Genomic DNA, 20563 nt, shown 5'->3' with positions numbered 1-20563 from the left:
TACTGTTCCTTTAAATACAAGTGTTACACATCATGCCTTATAAATGGGTAAAACAGGCCTGTTACTTATGCATACATACCTCCCAACCGTCCCATTTTTAGAGGGACAGTCCCTCTTTTGACAGCTCAACATGCAGTCCCTCATTTGTACTGGAAAGAACTGTTTTTCTCTGTGCTGAACAGCCAGAAAAAGAAACATAGTTTCTAACTTAATTGGCTTTAGGCAGGGAGCCCAGAACAGCCATCAGAAGATCAGATACATTTGTAACAATTCAAATGTATCTAGCTAAGCAATCTAGATAAGCAAATAAGTAATTGTAACAATATAAGATTACAGGTCCCTTGGGAAATGTTAGACTCACAGCTTAAAGGACAATTTACCTTCATTAGCAAAACTGTAATAACTGAAAAAAACACAGACATATGTTGAAAACTTTTATAACCTGCGAAATTTTGTAAAATGAACATGGAACATTAGGGGGTTCGGTCACAAAAATGGGCGTGGTCAAAAAAAATTGACACGCTATGTGTGCCAATTGTTTTGTCCCTCTTTTTATTTCCAAAATGTTGGGAGGTACCAAGGATAAAAAGATTTGACTCAGAAAAAAAAAATTCTGACCACTTCTATTCACATTTCTGTGGTTCAGTTAGAAACCTTGTATCTTTTTCTGGCTTTTCAGTGCAGGAGATCAAAGAGAAAAACGCGAAAAACGGCACAGTTGAGAGGCTGCTTATGGGGTCCTCAAACAGCCATTGTCCGACTACAACACAGGGGACTTTGGTCAGCCGAAGTCTCGGATCATTATTACATTCCTCCCCTGCAGAGACAGTTGGCACTTTGACAACTCAGATTGCGCTTGAAAGGAACATGTGGGAAACGCCGAATAAATCGCAACCCCCTGCTCTGTGAATACACACGTGGCTCTTGCCATCCTTCCTTTACTGCTCCACGGTGCATTGATCCATTCTGGCAGATACTGCGTTAGAGCGCATGCGCGTGACGTCACGCATCCCCCATTCATAAAAACTCCGGGCTGCTGTGCAGGCACGGACATTTCTTCTAGAGCTGGATGTGGGTTGCAGGATATCGGCAGTGACTCAGGCAAGCACCCTGACGCACTGAATGGTTGAACTCAACGTTAGCTTTATTTTCTGTACGGTAGCCCTGTTTACCAGCCATGGAATCCGCTTGTTATATTCAGTCCCACCCTTACCAATGCAACGCGCTGGGCGCGGATTTATATCGGACTACTCACCAGACCGGACCCGCTGTTCCTCGCTCACCCAAGCCTGATCCTCGGCGCTCTCCGCAGCAACAGCCCTGTAAGCTCATCACAGACCCACTGAGCGGCAAGGCGTACACTAAGGGCAGGCTCATGGGCAAGGTAACGCCATTCAGCTCTTCTTTCTAATGGGCGCCCGTGTCTGGAAAGCCTGGGGCGTGGGGTTTTTACTAGAAGGACTCGCGCGTGTGTCTGTCTGTCTGTGTGTGTCTCTGGAGGAGACGTGATAGGAATACTCACAGGCTGCAATTATTTTCCCCGCCTCATCGCACACCAGTTGCACATTTAATCCCTTTGGTGCAAGATTCTATTTGGTGAGGGTTGACATTGTAATAGGGTTTATGTGCCTGACAATCAACTCTACTTCCCTGATGTTCTGTCCCACAGGTTCATTTTAACATCCATTTCTACTATTATGGTTACACGTAGCAAATTGGCTCTTAAACAAGCTACACCATATTTCTCTTTGCAAAGCCCTCTGGGTGTATCTTTCTATTTAGCCTTGTAATTGTTTTTTGTTAATGTACACAATAGAGTAAATTTGTGAACAGCCTGCAGGATTCAGTGAAAATTAACACACATATATCTATCTCTCTATCCTGAAAGTTACACCATTTCTTCTTTACCCCCCTACCCAAAGTATCCACAATTGCCCTCTGTTTTTGTTCCCAGGAAGAAAAGTAGCAGAAAACTCAGGTTCTGTTGTATTTGCAAGAGACTAAAGCTGGCCATAGACACAAAGATCCGATCGTACGAATCGAGGATTCGCACGATTTTCAGATCGCGTTTTTCAGATCGCGTGTGTTTGAGTTCCAACATTTTTGTCCGACGGCAATCGGTCGATTGGACAGGTTCAAAGATTTCTGTTGGCTGCTGATAATATCTCTGCATGTATTGTCAATCGTACGATTTTCGGAATGGTTAGTGGCAGGTCGGGAGATAGGGAAGTCCGATGGTTTGAGGATTCGAACAATCGGATCTTTGCATCTATGGCCAGCTTTAGTTTAATTTGCACATGTGCCCAGCCAAATGCCAAGTAGAATATAGATTGTGTGGCCTGTTCCTTATAAAGTATACATGATCGGTTGAGGATTTACAACTGCCAACAGGGCCATGTCTTGCGTGCAATGAATGACAAAGTTGTTTGTATGGCTTAACTCTGTCAACTGAACAAGTCTGTTTGTTTAGAAGGGGGCAGCTTCTGCGGTGTCGTTGCATCAGTGGAATTGTGTGCTCAGATTTGTGAGTTAGTGTTGATGCAGTATTTGCTTGCAGTATGTAGCATCTAAGCTACAAGCTCAGCCCTGGCCATGTCATCAATTCATTTGTACAAGTGCCCATAGAGACTCCTGAGTCATGTTTCTTCTCTTGAGCTAGGCTCACCCTGATCTTTAGGTGAAAGTTGAATTCCGATGTGTAGAGGTGTGTTACGGAACAAGAATTCTAGGCTAGTCCATAATTCATGATACAGTTGTGCCCATATTGCAGGTTTAGAGGACTAACCAGTTCTTGTGACATGCAGTAGCAATGAACTCGTTTTCAAGGTTATCTAAAGTTGGATCTGTACACGAAATCAGATTTCAAAATTAAATAAATATAAAAAAAGCTTGCTCTTTTGGAAAAACTAGTTTTAGTGCAGAATTCTGCTGGACAATCGCTATTAACTGATGCATTTTGGGAAAAAATGTGTTTTCCCATGACAAGCCCAGAGAGCTTGTGCATAGCACACTACGGAATGTAAGCCTTAATATGTAATGGAGCAATATTACAGTAGTACAGTATAGCACAGGGATTCAGTGTTATGCTTACACATAATACTCCCCGAATCTGCTCGTGTGGACTAACCCTAACTCATTTCTATAAATAAGCTCATTTTATTATGTGTTCAATACTTATCCAGTAAAGTCTGTCTTGACAGAATCTAGTCGGCTTATGTCTCTTATCACTCTTTGGCCAGCATAGCAGGCCACTCCAAAAGAAAAAGGGAAAAAAAAACCCTGCCTACCCCTAGTGAGTGTGTGCTGCCCCTGTTTTTGCTAGTAGGTAGAAAAGGACACACTATTGATAATGTGGCAAATTTTCATAAACATAAAAGCAGTGTTGTAGATTAACTATTGATCTTTCCGTCTAACCAACTGAAAAGGGCAACAATTGGAAGTTAGTCAAACTAATGATATTCCATTGGTCTAGTTGGAATGTGGCAATTTAACATTCTGATGTTAAGGGGGAGTTGCAGGGACTGCCATCTGCTCTCAAACCAAAAGAGGCAAATTGTTACACTAGCACTGTGTGTGGAGAGGATGTTTGCTTCAGTAGGCAGCCTCTGTTGGTTTCTTTTCTAAACTTCATTCATTTATTTATTTATCCCAGGGTGGGTTTGCACGCTGTTATGAAATGACAGAGGTCTCTACTAACAAAACATATGCAGTCAAAGTTATTCCACACAGCCGTGTTGCAAAACCTCATCAGAGAGAGAAGGTGAGTAGGAATGGAGTTTAAGTGTAATACTTTGGTTAAAGGGTCAGATGACATGTTGGTACTGTATCTAGGGGGCAATATGCTCATTAATTCAATTGCAATATGAAATATCTTGCAAAACGTCAGATTTAACAAAAGTGCTAATGCTTCGAAGAAGAGTTTTCTTTCGTGATAATTAACACTTAGGTGTATACATAAGGCATGCTCAGAATATCCTTTATATTATTTATTTTTTTTATTTTTTTTCAGATTGTAAATGAAATAGACCTTCACAGAGAGCTTCATCACAAACATGTGGTCAAATTCTCACATCACTTTGAAGACTCTGAGAACATATACATTTTCCTTGAACTTTGCAGCCGAAAAGTGAGTATATGCTGTGGTTTCGGTGTGTTCTGAATTCTACAGAGTTGTCATGCGTTACTTGCAAAATTGCAAGGATTTTTTTCCAACAGTCTTTCTTGCTCACTGTAATTAGCAGTACTGGTAGGGTTAAGCAGCAATTTACTGACAGAGGTGCAATTCATTCTGTGATTGAATGATTAAGTTTATTTCCCTTTCCTCTGGTGAATGGAGAAAGTCTGCTGTCTTCCAGTAATTGCACACTGCTTCTGCTTGAGGTTGCTAAATTTGCTTTAGTCAAATATTCTTTAGCATCTGTCACTTCCTGCTGACTTCCATTATGACTCCTGTTTTAGTAGTGGTAGGGAGGAAGTTTGACCCCCCCATCATCAAAGTTATAGTGGTATGTGAACTTCAAAAATGCTCCTGTTATCACCTTGTATATTAGTGAGGTCTCTGGGAATATTTCAGCAATCTAATGGCAGCTGATAAGACTTTGAGGTGTCTTGAGACTCTTGTACAAATTCTGTGATGGTCCGGATTCTTTGTGCTCTTAAACATTCCTGAGCTGAAGTGTATACTAATAGTGTTGATACAAAAAAAGTAATACTGCCTACAACGTTTTTGAAAATGTAGAATTCCTGTGCAAAATAGACCAGGTTCCTCTAATGCAGGGATCCCCAACCTTTTGAACCCGTGAGCAACATTCAGAAGTAAAAGGAGTTGGGGAGCAACACAAGCATGAAAAATGTTCTTGGGGTGCCAAATAAGTGCTGTGATTGGCCATTTAGTAGCCCCTATGTGGATTGTCAGCCTACATTGAGGCTCTGTTTGGCAGTGCACCTGGTTTTTATACAACCAAAACTTGCCCCAAGCCCAAAATCCAAAAATAAGCACCTTCTATGAGGCCACAGGGAGCAACATCCAAGGGGTTTGAGAGCAACATGTTGCTCATGAGCTACTGGTTGGGGACCACTGCTCTAATGCATTGTTTGATGCATCATTATGATCTTTGTATATGGTTTGGATCATATGGTTTCACAGTGGGGCAGAACTTGCTAAAGTATCCTGCGTGACCTCCATGCACAGAATATATAATATAATCTGTCTTTCAGTTAAAATAACAACCAGCTGTTCTGCCCCTGTATGGAGGGCAGCTGTTTTTAAAAAGCCTTTTTTTTTTTTTTAAATTTCAAGTTGGAGAATGCCCATGTCTCTGAATGTCTGCAGATGGAGCCTTGCCAAAAGTGTAGTATAGCTGATCACTATATAATAAAAAATGTCTGTCTTCTGAAGATGTCCTAAGATTTGATATCTTATGTAATGACTTGAATAAATGTTATAAATTAATATGGGTAATTATTTAAGGCGTTATTAGGAGTTAATACCTGTGTGGTAACATGCTAATCCCATTTGACTTCTTCTCAGTTTGTTCTCTTCTCCTCGCCCCCTCCCCTTTTTATCATTATTCACTATTAAAATTTATTTTTTTCTCTTTCCAAAATCACTTGCTTCTGTTTAGTCTCTCGCCCACATCTGGAAAGCTCGGCACACACTACTAGAACCAGAAGTGCGGTATTTTTTGAAACAGATCATTTCTGGATTGAAGCATTTGCACCTTAAAGGCATCCTGCACAGAGACTTGAAACTAGGTATGCAAACCTCTTAAATACCATGCATGCCAAGAGATATAGATATGATATGCATGTTTTCCTGTGGTATTTGGAATGCTGAACTTCGTGCTGTTTTGATCCAGGTAATTTCTTCATCAATGAAAGCATGGAACTAAAAGTTGGAGACTTTGGATTAGCTGCCCGTTTGGAGCCCCCTGAGCAGAGAAAGAAGTGAGTATTGTGAACTTTGCCACAATCTTGCCAAATTTCTTGAATGAAGAATGCATCCTATTCACAAATTCAAAATTTGATAGTGTAAGTTTGGGAACACAGTCTAGTGGTAACCAAACTTTCTAGGTACCCAAGAGTTCTTATCGAACCCCTGTTTTTTTAATTCATCTTTATTTAGAACTATATGTGGAACACCAAACTACTTGGCACCTGAAGTTCTCTACAGGCAGGGGCATGGACCAGAATCTGACATATGGTCTCTAGGATGTGTCATGTAAGTTATTTAAAAAAACCTTTTTTACAACACAAGTTTACTATTGACATTTTGCAGCATTATGTAATTATTAAGTTTAAGGTGCTTCTGGGACCATCCTGAACACCAAGTAATTATTCATCCAAAACTTCCAGCTTTGCATGCTTCATATTGGGTTTTATTGTTATGGATTTTCATCTGTAAGTTTGGCTTCATATAACGTGGTAATTTCGATAACCGTGACCTTAGAATAGCGCATGGGAGGTGTTAGATGCTTTGTCTGCTGTTTTGTGGTAGATCCAAAAAAAAACTGTACCTAAATGCTCACAATCCCCTTTATCATAAATGTAAAGTGCTACAATCTATGCTTCCTAGGTAAAAATCTCCCAAGTGTATGTGCAAACAGTTAAAGGCAGGGCTCACCTTTGTGATAACGTTTAGGATGTTATAAATTCCAAGCAACTCTTAAATTAGTCTTCATTATTTATTTTTCTTTATTCTTTGCATTCAAATGATAGTTACTGACCCCAGTTAAAAACAATTGTTCTGTAAGGCTACAAATGTATTGTTGCTATGTTTATTAGTCCTTGGCCCCCTACGAATATTCAAGTCTCTTATTCAAATCACTGCATGGTTGCTAGGGTAGTTTGGACTGGAGAGCTGCTAAATAACTGAAACGGCAACCCCCCCCCCCCCCCCCCCCAAATCTACCTTGAGCCAAATTACCTATACCTCATCAGACTAAGAATTAATGGTAATGGCATATGGGGGAAGGAGAGGAAATTTACCAAACTTCCACTAGCTTGAATTCTCAAAAAAAGCAGCACCCAAGGCTTCTGTACACAGGCATTTCATCCTGTATTCCCCTGTTGTGATATCTCCTACATAGAGATGTATCTCGGGGATTATAACATAATAAAACAATCTTATTCCTGAAACTGCATTGGCTGCTTTCAGTGCAGGTTAGTTATTCAGTTTGAACATCTTGTTCCCACCTTTTGTATCCACTTACAGATAGTACCTAGCCTTAGGGGCTAAGCAGAGCTTTTTTTTCAGTGTTTTGTGGTTGCTTGTTCTGTAAACAACTCTAAAGCTAAATTTTTAACTTTTGACAGTGATTTAATTGACAAGTAAGTTATGGACTGTCACACGGGAACCAGTAGCAGTATACGTTATTTTCCTTTGCATGCCTTTTGTTTTTTAGGCTCTTGCTTTAAATGTGTAGGTGGATTCTTGCATAACTGTTAACATATTTAGTGGCATGTATTATGCTTTTTTCACTACCAAAAGAAGCCAACCTGATATGTACAGTGGTGTTGCAAACTTTTTTGGTCAAGGAATAAATATTATAACTGCAGCTCTGTTCTTGTTGTGAATTGCCAACTTTCTTTTTGACCAAAGCTTTTGATTCACCATGTGCAGAATTTTAGTACAATACTCTTGCTGTTTGCAGGTATACATTGCTCTGTGGAACCCCACCGTTTGAGACATCTGATCTAAAGGAGACCTACCGCTGTATAAAACAGGTGAAATATACCTTACCAGCCTGTTTGTCCTCTGCTGCAAAGAACCTTCTCATGGGAATCCTAAAACGCACCCCTGGGGAGCGACTTACACTTGACCAGATTCTAGAGCATGAATTCTTTACAAAGGTATTGTCCCATAGAGCAGTAGCATGGTTAAATTCTTGCAGTAAGAAAACAAATATCCCTAATTGACAAGGTCTAATTTTGATGGATTTATTTTAGGGTTACACTCCAGATAAGCTTCCCCCAAGCAGCTGTGTAATGGTTCCTGACCTTCATCCACCCAATCCTGCAAAGAGCCTCTTCACTAAAGTTGCCAAAAGCTTGTTTGGCAAAAACAAATCAAAAAGTATGTATTCCCCCCTCCCCCAGCTTTTTTTTTTTTCCTCTCCCCATGTAGACTGCTACATATCACTCTAGATAGAGATTAATGTGCAGCAGTCTGCACTTACTATGCCCTTTTATGGTATGTATAATTGTTTTAGGTAAACTAGGACATGTTTTCACTTATAACATTGAGATGAAAGGCAAGATTACTCTTGAGTATGTTCTTTTGCCAGAATCTAGAAAACATAACATGTTTGCCTGTTCAGACAAAACCTAATTTCTTTCATTTGTTTATTTTGTGTCCGCTTGTAGACTTTACGTTTATTTATTTTTTGCAGCAAAGAAAAGTCCCACTGATGAGAAAGATGATATCTCTAAGTTAGTCACAGGACTGGTAAAAACATCCATCTGCAGACAGCTGAGTTACAAGACTGTGGATGGAAATGAGGTAAAATACTATGTATGTAGGAGTCCATCGGTGCCAAGTTGGGGGGAAATTTTTAAAATTCACAGAATTTCATAACTGTTGTATATCCACTCTAATCCTAAATCTGGGAGCTGGCTGTGGCCTTGTGCTGTTGTCTACTGAGCTAATGCAAATTATGTGTAATTAGTTGGTACTTAATTTGCTAAACTTGGTGCACCAGTATAATTACCTATAGCAACATATGAGAATTTTGCTTTATATGTTTGAAATTGTTGTGGATGGTTAAACATTTGTTGCCCTTGGTAACTATACTGTTGTGATTTATCTGTTGGTTATCCCTCCTGATTGACAAATGTTTAAGAACTCTACTGAAGTGATCAAAAATACAGCTTGTCCTTTAGTAGTTTGGAAAGCCCCCACATTTACATGCATTTGTACTTAGGTTGCCCCAGTAACTAGTCCTGCTGTAACTGGCTACTCCAGCCCTGTGGACACTTTGACTGAAGAAGCTTCTGGGAAATCTGTGTCTCGTTCTATTCGTGGCAGTTTGGTCAGCAGTAGTGATGGTAAGCAAATGTAACTACATGTAGGGGAGGGTTTGTGAGCCAACACATTTGACTTACAACATTTGACTCACAACAGGCTCTTAAGGAACAGTTCAGTATAAAAACTGGGTAAATGGGCTGTGCAAAATGTTTCTAATCTAATTTAGTTAGCCAAATATGTAATCTATAAAGGCTGGAGTGAATGGATGTCAAACATTATAGGCTAAACACTACTTCCTGGTTTTCAGCTCTCTTAACTCTGCTTAGTCAGCAACACTAAGGGGGGGGGGGGCACAAGGGACATAACTGTTCTGTGGGTTTGCAATAAATCCTTAGCATGCAGGTCAGACTCAAAATCAATTATGACCAATGGGCCTCCCCCCCCCCCCCAGTCATGGATTGACAGTAGCCAATCCATGGAAACCAAGAGGGCTGTAAACCTGGAAGTGGTGTTCTGGCTATTATGTTTGACATCCAATCACTTCAGCCTATTTCCCCAGTTTTTATACTGAGCAATGCCTTTGTCATTGATATATGCAATAAGGGTCTATCTTGCTCACAACATCAATTGTCTGTATATGGATAAAATATACAAACATTTTTCGCTCTTTACAGCATTTGAAGACTGCATCACAGCTGCTGGGGTGATGGAGACTGCCCTTGCAATTTTAAAGGATTGTTTGTCCTCTATGCCAGCAGGTAAACTGTTCAGTCATAAATCACAATACAAACTGATGTTTGTTACTTTACATGTGCAATTCTAATCTCTTAATCTGTCATTTCTTCCAGTTGAGGGGAATCCTTCCAGCCTGGCAAAACCTGAGCATTTTGTCTGGGTTAGCAAATGGGTTGATTACTCTAACAAATATGGCTTTGGCTATCAGCTGTCCAACCGCAGTATAGGAGTTCTCTTTAACAGTGGAACCCACATGGTGTTTCCTGCTCATCGCAGGTAAGATGCTTCTGTTTATTTTACTGGAGGTTGCAGCAAAGACATTCCTAGTTAGCTACAGTTGAATGATTTTTCAGATTACTTCAATACATTAATTATATGGTAATTGTGTTAATTTTATTGAGCATGTTCAGCCAAGTTTCCTTGGAATCTTGTTTCTGGGTCTAGGTGCATCTGGTGCTATAAAGACATATAGGAGCCCTGTAGCATAGAAAATCTGTTTTGATTTAAATCCTTTAACAAAGAACATTGCATTGATTTTAGTCTATGTAGTTAATATCTTAAAGGGATACTGTCATGGGAAAAAAATTTTTTTTCCAAATGAACCAGTTAATAGTGCTGCTCCAGCAGAATTCTGCACTGAAATCCATTTCTCAAAAGAGCAAACAGATTTTTTTATATTCAATTTTGAAATCTGACATGGGGCTAGACATATTGCCAATTTCCCAGCTGCCCCAAGTCATGTGACTTGTGCTCTGATAAACTTCAATCACTCTTTACTGCTGTACTGCAAGTTGGGAGTGATATCACCCCCTCCCTTTTCCCCCCCCAGCAGCCAAACAAAAGAACAATGGGAAGGTAACCAGATAACGGCTCCCTAACACAAGATAACAGCTTCCTGGTAGATCTAAGAACAACACTCAATAGTAAAAACCCATGTCTCACTGAGACACATTCAGTTACATTGAGATGGGAAAACAGCAGCCTGCCAGAAAGCATTTCTCTCCTGAAGTGCAGGCACAAGTCACATGACCAGGGGCAGCTGGGAAATTGACAAAATATCTAGCCCCATGTCAGATTTCAAAATTAAATATAAAAAAATCGGTTTCGGTGCTCATTTGAAAAATGGATTTCAGTGCAGAATTCTGCTGGAGTAGCACTATTAACTGGTTCATTTTGGAAAAAAATTTTTTTTCACATGACGGTATCCCTTTAAGCTAGAACTGTATTGATTGCAATTCTTGAATGCTACATTACATCTTACATTAGATCAAATTTTCTGTACTTAAGGGAAATAGAAAGTGACATGAGTAGAGGTTATGCCAGTATCCTTAGTTAAAACTTGTTGTTTGGGGGGGTTCTTGGGGTTTTTTTTTTTTTTGGTTTTTTTTCACGGAAATATGCTAATTTACATGTCTTTTAAACAATTTATGATGGATCCATACATATCATGCACTGTTTTTAAGGCTGTAGCATTTGGATTATGATTGAGTAGCATTGATTTAAAACTGAGGCCTGCTATTTTGTAGTGTCTTAAGAAGATCCTGAAAAGTGGTGCTCCTCTATAAATACTGGGCAAATTTGCACCCAAGCATTAACCCATGGCAACCAATCAGTGATTAGGTTTTTTTTTTTCATTCAGCCAGAAAGCAATTTTCTAGTTGCCATCTTAACAGTCCTTGAGCTGCCGTTTATAAAATGCCCCCCATTTATCTGAAATTAAAGCCATGGCGAGTTTGATCAGAATGCAATAACCTTTTAAGACTGGATGTATGGTGATTTCTGTGAACTAACATTATATTTAGTAGTAATTTGGGCATGCATGAAGTAATGTATCTGGAACTGCTATCCGCTTTCTGCATGACTGGTGCACAAGGCAGCCAGGTCCATACTGGCAATTAGTTTCAGGGCTCTCTTGTACTTGTGCACCGTTCATCAGAGCAGGGTAAAGAGATCCATTGATAACTACAAGTTGTTAGGAACAAATACTTTTGTAAGGATGTCAATTGTGCATCCATTTTGGTGCTTTGTACTTGGAGCTTGCATTTATAAGGTCTGCAGCACAAACCTGATTGTAAATGCACAAAAATGCATTTCAGAATATTTAAAAATCTTGGTTTTTTTTTTGTTTTTTTTTTTCAGTGGTGACATGTGCCCTATATAGTCTATAGAATATGCTTGGTTTATATAGCATGAGAAAGGCGTTGCCTTTTGTTGCTCAATGTATAATAGATTGAGTACATAGACTATAGGTACAAAAATGTCGTTTAATGGGGTTTCTTCAACTTCTGTCATTTATTTTTTCTTTCATCTCCTACCATAGACATGTGCACTACAACCTCACAAATAGCCGCCATTTTGTATTCCCAACATCTACTGTTCCGGAGCAGTTGCAGGGACAGATGAGCATTTTACAGTACTTTGCCACATACATGGAAAAAAATCTAATGAAGGTGAGCATGCACTAGCAAGAGATGCTATTCCTAATACAACTAAACATTTGTGAATGCAAACTATATAAAGATTTTGTTTAAATGGTGCCATCTTGCTTGTTTGGGCCAAGTTGTCCTATGTTTTGGTGCTACTGATATCCACTATTGGTAAACAGAAATAACTATTTTCAGGGAGGCGACCTTCCATGCCATGAAGAAGGAAGCCAGACCCCATTACTACTACTGCAATGGGTGAAAACCGAACATGCACTGTTGATGCTTTTTAGCAATGGTACACTACAGGTAAGGTTACATCTACAATGTTATTTTCCAACTCTAACGTGAGAACAGGAGGGCAAGGTGTCAGGGCTCTGTAGAAATAAGCCCCTCCCAACGTTTGCCCCTTTTTGACATGTCCTTATACAAGGGACATTTCTAGGAAGGGCAATTTTAATCATTTTTTTTTTCTTCCCAAAGTTGCTCTAAAGAAACACTTTGCTCAGAATATGAAAGTGAGTTCAGTTTAACAGTTGTGTATTGTTTAGACAGAGCCACAACCAAAATGTATCTTTTAAAAGATCAAATGTAAAATTTAAATCAGTAATTGCTAGAGTTCCTGTCTGTTCATAATACTAAAGGCCATTGTGTTTACATTGCCACTTATTTATTTATATATATATATATATATATATATATTTTTTTTTTTTTTTAACCCCCTTTCTCTTGTAGGTGAATTTTTACAATGACCACACTAAAATTATCCTCTGCAAGCCTCTGGATGCTTACCTGCTTACATACATCAACAGAGATCGTAATTCTCAGACATTCCTCCTGAGTACCCTTGCACAAACTGGCTGTCGGTCTGAAATGTACCATCGCTTAAAATACACTGTGAAACTGCTCCAGCAAAAGGCCGTGTCCTAGATTGGAGAACTTTTGCATCACTTGTACTTAGACCTGTTTGTAAAGTGCAATGTGACGAGTTTATCCTAATGGACATGGGTACAGGCTTTGTGCTTGGCCTGTCTGTTTCTTGTTCTTGCCTCACCACGGAAATACCACTTCCTGCGGGTGTATTTTGACCTTATTCACAGGCCAAGGTCAATCACAAAGTTTCTTGACAGATCCTGTTAAGAAACAACAGTTGTGTAATGGGATCCCAGTGTGTGAGGACTTCAGTTTCTTCTAACGCAGCATCTTCTAATTGAAGAGGGTCCTAAAGCAATTCTTCAGCTCTATCGGAAACTCTATAATCCAGCATGACAGATTTCTTCTCATAACGGCCTGTGAAATTCGTATGAGAAAGGTTTTACTTTGTCATAGTGAACTTTGGTTATATCCTGCCATACAAGTGCCAATTTTTAATTCACAGAAGTCAATTTTTTTTTGAATGGCAGCTTCCAGTGGTTAACACCTTTTTTTTGATGAACATGCTTCAAGGATTCTCAAGTTTAAAAAGGCATGGGTGGGGAAAGGCAGCTAAATATATATTTGAATGGTCATATATATATATATATATATATATTTGAAGTGTGGATCTTAAGAACAGGGTACATACGATATCTAGCTTCTGGTGTCTCAAACCATATTTTTTTTAACTCTGGTGACTTTGTGACCCTCCCCCACACGTGCCTACTTCATACAAAGAAACCAGCTGCTGCCAAGTCTGACTTGAATTCCAACATTTAGAGGAGAAACCTGTTTCTTTGGCCACCAGCTGCTTCGAAAACCCTTTTCAGACTATGTGTTCTTATTGACCATAATGCCTACTTTGCGCACAATATTCATATTTGCAATGTATTGGTTAAATTTGACTGTCTGACGGAACATAAAGCAGACCAGCACTATGTAACCCTATGTAACACCTTGCATACGAGTGAAAAGCAAAACACTACAGTTGTGTATCATTTCAATCAATATACCTACCCACTTCTAAATGTAATATTTGGTCATTTTAGGGCTGAAATACACAGTGCGCATTCTTCAGATCAGACGCGATGAGCGGAAACTGATGCGACAAGATGGATGCGCTGAATATAATGTAAGTAATAGGAATGTCTGACCTACAAGCTGCCTGCATTCTGCACGACTGATGCGAATGCCACACGTTGCATCCTTATCTGACAGTTGTGTCAGATGTAGGCAGCTTGTAGGTCTGACATTCCTATTATTTGCATTATATTCAGCAAATCCGTTTCATCGCATCTGCTTTCTCTCCTCAAATCGGATCTGAAGAAGGTGCACTGTGTGTTTCAGCCCTTAGAATAAGTCTGTCTGGCTTTGTCCAGATACTTTGAAAGGTGATTACTTTGTCCGTGTGAAGGCTGGCGCATCTTTATCCTAATCGTCAGTCAGTGACAACTGGCATGTTCCCTTTCCTGTATTGCAGAGAAACAACACCTTTTTAATATTGCATGTACAGTAAGGGTATGTTTTTGAATATGCAACAACTTGCTTGCATTTGTCCCTGGTTCTGAGCATTTTATCCTGCAAGATATACCAGACCTAGAATGTTGCAGCTCAGAGGAAGCAAGCGTTAAATGCACATTGCCGCTGTTGCACATTACACTAAATACCAAAGGGAGTTTTTATTTATTTTCACATTACCTATTAAGCAGCATTTTATTTTTAAAATGGGTCCTCACTAAAATGTAACTGAAGGAAAGTAGGTTGTCTTGATGGGTGACTTTTTTTTATTTTTTTCCCTTTTCTACCAAAGACCCTGTAATGCATATGGGTTGATCTCTAACTGACACTTTTTTTTTTTTATGGTGTGGAGTTCCTTTTTAAGCACTTTAAAGTTCCCATTTTATTCATTGTAAATGCTGCATAACTGGGTCTGTTTCCAGATTTGCAGGTTTCTAAGAAGAGTCACATTAAAGTCATGGAAAGCTGAAGTCTTCCCAGGCACCCCTTCGAAAGCCTGCTAAGTAAGGCTTTTACTTGAAAATTCCTGTCTTGGAGTTCTGTGCTTTGTTAATGGTACAAGTCCCTGTATAATATTCAGGGTGTCAAGCTTGTTTGTTCTTTATTATGATTTATTTATATATTCTGTTTTTTATTTATGAAGTTATTTATTTTTTCTTGTCATGTATGTCAACCTGGAAGTGAACGAAATGTTTTTGGCTTTGTTTTTTTTTTTTTTATAAAGTATTGGAAATAAACCTTAAAACAGCACAACATTGCTGATTTTATTTTCAGTTCCAAATAATCTAACAAAAAATGTGGTCGAGTCCAAGTAATTATTGAAGTATTTGTTAAGGATATGAACACTACATTTTTATTTTTTCAGATTTCACGTGTACTGCTGCAGCTAAGCTTCCATCTCTTCCTTGCCATAGCTGAATGTCAGACTTCACATAACCTTGCTAATAAACTAGTTGGTCCTTTGATACTCTGATGGTATATCTATAACCCTGATTTGATCATTTGGTTTGAGACCAAGTAGAGATGGTTGCATGTATGCTAGGAAATGCTTTCCAGACAGCACTAAAACTAGTATTTAAAAGTAAATATTTTGTCCCCCTTATTGGCACTACTTTAAGGATTAGATCATTGCCTTTTAGTTATAAAGTGGCTTATTTTTAGCAACGTTTCAGTTGATCATTGTGTAATCCTCTAGTTTCTTTTTTAAATACCGTAGTCTTTGAATTATTAGCTGGCTATTCTCCAGTTCTCAGATGGCAGGTGAAGGGGGCCACAGTCTTTAGCAGTGTTATCTTGTATATTTATGCCCTTTCATATTCCAGTCTCTCATTTAAACCACTGCCTGTTGCTACGGTAAACAGGAGTTTCCGTTATCTGGATGCTAGGGTGCAAACTTATAGATCTGCTGATTAAAACAAAAACTGTCAATGTTAGATTACATCATACTAAATTTTCATTTAAAGCTCCAGTAACCTCAAAAATAAGGTTCTGATAAACTGCCACAGTTCCATATTGTTTAAGGCAACTGAATTTAGGCATGAGAGCACTCCATATTTAGTAACTGTCCATGTGCAAATAATTGTGCTTGATTGAATCACTTTGAGAAAAATACATTAAGGTATGTGCCAATGCTTTAGGTTTTGGAACAGTTATATTAACCCATTGCTTTACTTGTAATGTTTCAATAAAGCTGCTGATTTCACTTTATTTTATGGATATAGGCTTGCCAGATTATCAAATTAAATATTTTAACATGTTAAGATACTTGGGCAACGTGGACTTGCTTGCTATATTTTGAGTTTCACTATAGTTTGTTGAGGCTATCACAATCTTCTTGTGTTACATGAATTGATTTTGTATTTAAAAGCAATCTGTGAAAGAACCCAATTTAAGGGAAGATTTAGGCCGATTTATTGAATATTTCTGCAAAAACCCAATAATCCCTCCCTTCTCTTCCACTTCCTGTTCCCTGAATTCCCAGGCTGTGCAGAGGAGTCTGCCGCTCTCAGCTCTGTAGTATAGGAACCAATCAGCAGCAGCACGACCTGATCGGGAACTGAAGTCTGTCTTTGCTTGTGTGATTGACTGTCTTCTCCCCCCCCCCCTTCCTACTGTGCTTCTGGCAGGGACTGTTGGGACACGCCCGCCCCTCATTTGACCAGGACCAGTGATCATCTATAGGGAGCTCCAATAAAGGGGCTATTTTTAAAAATAATAATTTTAAGCACCATGTGAAAGAAACACCATATATTACTCATAATTGCCTACAAAATTTTTTTTCCATTTATCCTATACTGTGTGTCTCCTTTTATAAAAAAAAAATAACAAAAAACTCAAGCAGTTAATGTTTCTGCAAAAAAAGTTCCCACTGACTTTGGAAATTCTAAATTTAATGAAAAGCCAGCAAAAAGCTGCCGTTTTTTGTTCCTTTTTGATAAATCTTATTTGACTTTGAAAAACTTTTATTTTATACACTTATTTTACTGCAGTGATTTACTCAAATCTTTGAAAAAGCACAATCCTACCATGTTCGTACAGATAGGTAGTTATCATAAGACCATCTGACTTCCTCACCACTGTTTTTTTTTTTTTTTTCTTGTCCTGCTAGAAAAGGCAATAGGATCTCCCTCTTCACCTTTTGGGTGAATTTAGATGGAAGTAAAACCATTTAAGTTTTTATTTTGTCTTTTTATGTATGGTTTACTTTTGTGTGGGAGCAGAGGGATGATACCCAGGTAATGGAGAAGAATTTACCTGATGTCCCAAGACGCACAATATATAATGCAGGTGTGGGCATTACCACTGTCCTACCTCTTCTTAAGGGTACAACTACACGGACGATTTCTTGGCTTTTATGCCTGATCTGACGCGCTGTGACAAAACGCAGGTGTCGAGTCTGAGGTGACTGAAAACAAGGTTAGAAATACAAATATCTGATGGTGTCGCAGAGTTCATCCTACACGACTGTCTGACAGTCTGCGCTGGAGTTTCCATACTGCTGACTAGTCACTATCTGGTGTGGTGCATTTGATCCTCTGGGCCTCTTTGTATTGTGGTGTGGTATATAAACTTTCCTTTTTATGAGTCTGTGTTATTACTTACTCAAGGAACTTTCAGAACTAGCTGGAAGTTTCCACTGCTAAAGCAGTATTGTATTGCTTTCCTTTATTATGCTCCTACATAAGCAGATTTCCTGTTCTGTGGTGCATTCTATGATCTATAGGTTCTTTCTGTAAGATTGCATTCCTAGCTAGTTGTTGGATGTCAGTCAATATGCTATCTTCTGTGGGCTTAGGATAGCCCAGAAGGTTGTAGTTCACCTACACTTAGAATTTTGTTGGCTACAATTCCTTTCTCTTCATTGGTCTGATAGTGGGCATGTACTTGAGTGTGTGCCAGCACTTTGAGCCAACATTGAATGGCAGTTGTAAACTACAGTTTGGGGTGCAATGCGGCTGGACTTTGCTATGGCCCATGGCATATGTTTTTGGCTTTTGACATGTTTCTTGGTGCATGTGCTGTGTGTCTGAAAACATAATTTAGCATTTTTATAGGTCAGAGTGCAGAGACTCACAACTAACTGGTTAAGGGGATGGAAGATTTAAACCTTGGTGCCTGATTTCTTCTTGGTAGTTTGCTGTTCATTACTATTAGAACCACCTCTTCACCTTCCCTCTATGCCGTTTTCTTCCTGCGCCCTGCTAGTAATATCTCTGCATTCTACAGTTTTCATGGGCTTTACAAAGAACTGCTTCCAGGGCCAGAACTAGGGGTAGGCAGAAGAGGCACGTGCCTAGGGTGCAAAGGTAGAAGGGCACTAGGCATATACCTTTTTTTTTTTTTTTTTTTTTTTTTTTTTTTTGCTGCCTTCCTCTATTTTGGATCCTTGTGATTAAGAAGGGATGATGTAGAAGGCCAGGTCGCCTACGGTGCAAGGCCAACATTTGCCTGTCACTGTTTAGGGCCATAAGACGCTCCACTCAGTCTCAAACTATCAGTGAGAATTTCTGCCCAGTCCTCTATTAGTGATCTCTTGCCTATCTTCCCCCACCATGATGTTCATTCATTCCTCTGTTCATCTTTGGTCCATTGTTTGAGTTCCACTAAAACTTTACCCCTATCTCAGCCCCATGCATTCACAAAGCCATTGATGTAGAGAACAGAAGCAAAGGTTGTAAATGTTGCTGCTTATTACAGCCCCCTAGCAGTGAAGAGCTGTGACTCTGAAGATGCCTTCTCTAGCTCCCCATAAGGGGCATTTCTGGGCTCCTGCCCGCCATGAGGGGGCCTTTCTGACCGACCCCCTCGTTGCACCCAGCGCATACCATTTTGAGCACCAGAGCAGGTGTAGAAGGGATCGCAATTGTGCTCTCTACGCTAGCAGAGGAGAAATTTCAGCTCTTAAAGTTACCAGGCGCAGCTTTTTTGCCGCCCCTGGTAACTTCAGCCTGAGGCAAGTTTCTTAACTCGCCTCATGGCAGCAGTGCTCCTGCTTCCCATTTTCATTCTATGTCCTGTTGTCAGTTATGTGAATTTGGGGTGTGACTCGCAGTATACACTATTATATACAGTTTATACATTTGATACAAGGTTGATCAGATATTTATATTCATATTGCATATTAGCGTAGAAACCAGTTTATTCTGCTCTGCGTAGATAATCATTGTTGTAAGGCTGTTGAACCTCAAATGGTACATTTAGTTAAGTATATAAAATACATTTCTAGCCCTAGTGGTTTTTTTTTATTGATTTTTTTCTAAGGCAGCCACAGGTCTCTATGCTGCATTTTGGAAAATGCAGGCTCTCACTTATGTAGCTGGGGCAATCGAAATTGGAGGCACAAAGCCTTGTTTACAAAACTGTGAGCAGAGGGCCCTGGTTTTTTACACTTTACAAGACCCCGTGGAGTTGCATTTGGAGGTATAACTTTTTGCACTTCTATTCAGAGTGCAAAGACACATGCCTTGCTCTGAATACAGGGCCACTATGGGGAGCAGGTAGTGAACATCAGGTTCCTGTACTTGGAAGTTCTATGTCCCAAGAAGACAACCGTAATTGTCACCTATTACTACAAATCATTACAGAGGAAAAAACGAAGATAGTCTGAATAATGCAAGAGGATGGCGGGTAGCAAGATTATTTATTTTAATTAATAATCACATTACTTATAGGCAATTTAATACAATTTACATCATTTTCATGTGATGTATGATAATACATGACATGTTATTACATTAATTAAGCACCAAGGCCCCACAATTTTGACCAAGTAATTGTATGGAAATAATACCCATAGATTATGGTTAATTCTCACGATTTATCAGACACCCCCTGGTGTGTATGACCCCTAACCGTGGGCTGATGCTCCTCTTTGCTAAAAAATGCACTAGTCCAGGGTATATTGCTATGAGCACCCAGGCCCAGATTTCCAATTTTGCCACCCTAGGACACAGAGTCCTTGCACCTGCCATCCCTCGCGAGTGTGACCCCCCATGGAGTGCATGGACACGTGTGCAGGAGCACTGGGAATTACACGTACAGGCAAGGTAAATAGCTGCATGTCCCCCTTAGAATGCAGCTGGGCAGCATGCCACCCCTAAAATATTCTCACCCTAGGTCAGGGCCTTGCCACAAATCTGGGCCTGCCAGGCCAAGGCACTGGCACCATGGTTGCTAGGCACCCATCCAGATTTTTCAATCAAAATCATTGGGTGGTGTCTGACAATAAATAAAAAGTAAAGGCTGTAACTCACCTGTCTGTCAATTTGTCCTGCCCAAATCCATCTGTTACCATTTCATTAAATTAATCACTTAAAGGAGTTGCTCACCTTCCATCACTTTTTTCAGTTCAGTAGTTTTCAGAAATAAGGGCTTTTTCCAATGACTGGTCCATCTATGACCATTTTTCAAATACAGTGTAAAGTTTTCTCTTTCTGAAGCAGCTCTTGGGGGGATGATCACCAACTGTTCTAAATTGATACATTTCTTATCTTTGGCTCTGCTGAGC

At 39.5% G+C, this 20563-nt stretch overlaps 1 protein-coding gene across 1 annotated transcript; it reads left to right on the top strand.

Annotated features, from left to right (window-relative positions):
- Positions 1 to 1027: 1027 nt before the first annotated feature.
- Positions 1028 to 15521, top strand: plk3.S (polo-like kinase 3 S homeolog). Its single transcript, XM_018260842.2, has 15 exons — positions 1028 to 1384; positions 3653 to 3760; positions 4010 to 4126; positions 5625 to 5754; positions 5859 to 5946; positions 6125 to 6220; positions 7653 to 7851; positions 7948 to 8074; positions 8391 to 8500; positions 8922 to 9045; positions 9640 to 9723; positions 9814 to 9976; positions 12021 to 12150; positions 12322 to 12432; positions 12859 to 15521. The coding sequence occupies exons 1-15, from the start codon at positions 1178 to 1180 to the stop codon at positions 13051 to 13053; spliced, it is 1989 nt and encodes a 662-aa protein (XP_018116331.1). The 5' UTR covers positions 1028 to 1177; the 3' UTR covers positions 13054 to 15521.
- Positions 15522 to 20563: the final 5042 nt, after the last annotated feature.

This window comes from Xenopus laevis, chromosome 4S, assembly GCF_017654675.1.
Source record: "Xenopus laevis strain J_2021 chromosome 4S, Xenopus_laevis_v10.1, whole genome shotgun sequence".
In the NCBI taxonomy this organism is placed as follows: Eukaryota; Metazoa; Chordata; class Amphibia; order Anura; family Pipidae; genus Xenopus; species Xenopus laevis.
Note: the sequence above shows the minus strand (reverse complement) of the source record. Positions and strands in the feature narration are given on the sequence as shown.

Bases quoted from the DNA above. Each gene is read 5' to 3' on its own strand.
- plk3.S (XM_018260842.2), top strand. From the start codon at position 1,178: ATGGAATCCGCTTGTTATATTCAGTCCCACCCTTACCAATGCAACGCG. The intron at 9,046-9,639 runs GTAAGCAAATGT...CGCTCTTTACAG, and splicing joins TTTGGTCAGCAGTAGTGATG to CATTTGAAGACTGCATCACA. The intron at 12,151-12,321 runs GTGAGCATGCAC...AACTATTTTCAG, and splicing joins TGGAAAAAAATCTAATGAAG to GGAGGCGACCTTCCATGCCA.